Source organism: Dendrobium catenatum, unplaced genomic scaffold (genome assembly GCF_001605985.2).
Source record: "Dendrobium catenatum unplaced genomic scaffold, ASM160598v2 original_scaffold_286043, whole genome shotgun sequence".
Classification (NCBI taxonomy): domain Eukaryota; kingdom Viridiplantae; phylum Streptophyta; class Magnoliopsida; order Asparagales; family Orchidaceae; genus Dendrobium; species Dendrobium catenatum.
This window is the reverse complement of record NW_021604431.1, coordinates 1-1,394: the sequence shown is the minus strand read 5'-3', so window position 1 is coordinate 1,394 and position 1,394 is coordinate 1. Positions and strand designations below refer to the sequence as shown.

The following is a 1,394-nucleotide window of genomic DNA, read 5'->3' as shown; positions in this document are numbered from 1 at the left end:
TCATCTTCAACATTTGAAATACTAGCACTTAACTGTCCGGGCAAAAGACTTGCCTCTCATCTTTGTGTCTTGAGGCAATGCTTTTTTCAGGCACAAGTAAGCATGCCTATGGCCTCAACTTGACTCACATAAGCACCTAAACAAGGCTCAATTTGAACGACATTGCTCTCTTTCTCTCTCTCACTCTCACACGCACACACTTTGATAAAAATTTTCCCCGTATCACCACAGTACTCTCCACCACTCTCCACTAGTCTCAACATTTATTGATCCAACTTTTGTGGCTAATTTCTGTTTGCTTAATGGAGGCTAACAATCAGCCTTAGTGATCGATACAAAGATTAATCCTTAGATGCATTAGTTGGCATTAAGTAGGACCTAACATCATGAACCCACACAAGTTTTGATGGTTATTTGGCCGTGATGATTTTAAAATTTTTGACAAAAAATATAGGTTGACGTAAAATTGAAGAACATGTAAATAATTTTTTCTCTTCAGGGTTATGCCATTATCAAGCATGTAATTATATTTACCTTTTGATTTTCTTATAAGCATTAGTTTTTAATCTTTTTCTGCTTTACAAATTTGAAGCAATTCTGGAATGCAGATTATGACAACCGGACAAAAGGTATTGTTTGAATTTCTTGGAACCAATTACATCTTTACTGTTAACCAAGCTTTAGTAGAGGATGAAGAAAAAGCAAATGCTATTGAAAGAGGGATAATTACCGATGACACATATATTGTATTCGAAGCTGCTTCAAGCTCAGGGATAAAGGTTGTATATTTGTATTCTTCACATGACTTATTTGTTCATATTACTATTAGAGAAAAATGTCAAAATGGTCCATAGACTTTGTATAAGGTCATCTTTGTTGTAAACTATAAATATGTTCAATTTAATCCCTTGATTCCTCAAACATGATCCAAAATAGTCTATCTATTAGCTTATTTTAGATCAGGTTTGAGGAGTCAAGAAACTAGTTTATACATATTTTGGGACTAAAACAATCCCCTATAAGTAGTCCATGGGCCATTTTGACTTGTACAATTTCTTATGTTTTTTTATGAAGTTTTGTTTTTATTTTTCTTAACATATTTTAACTTTTTCTGCAAGAAAATGGCAATTCGTTGTAATTATAGTTAACATGGATCCTCATGTAGATTATTAATCAGCGTGAAGCTGCAAGTAGCATTATTTTCAAGCAGAAAAACTTTGATCTCCAAAAACTTGGAATAGGAGGTCTTGGTGAAGATTTTACTAAGATACTTCGTAGAGCATTTGCTTCTCGCATTTTTCCTCCTCATGTTACAAATAAGTATGTGATTCGAATGCAACCACTTGAATGCATAGTCTTGGTATTCTCTTGTGTATTGTGAATGTCATTTACTC

At 33.6% G+C, this 1,394-nt stretch overlaps 1 protein-coding gene across 1 annotated transcript; it reads left to right on the top strand.

Moving 5' to 3' along the window:
- Positions 1-592: 592 nt before the first annotated feature.
- Positions 593-1,360, top strand: LOC110107305 (vesicle-fusing ATPase-like; the record flags this gene model as incomplete). The annotated part of the gene is made up of 2 exons (XM_020837534.1): positions 593-779; positions 1,166-1,360. Coding segments are annotated over 2 exons (382 nt in total), but the record flags the coding sequence as incomplete, so codon positions are not given.
- Between the last annotated feature and the right edge of the window lie 34 nt (positions 1,361-1,394).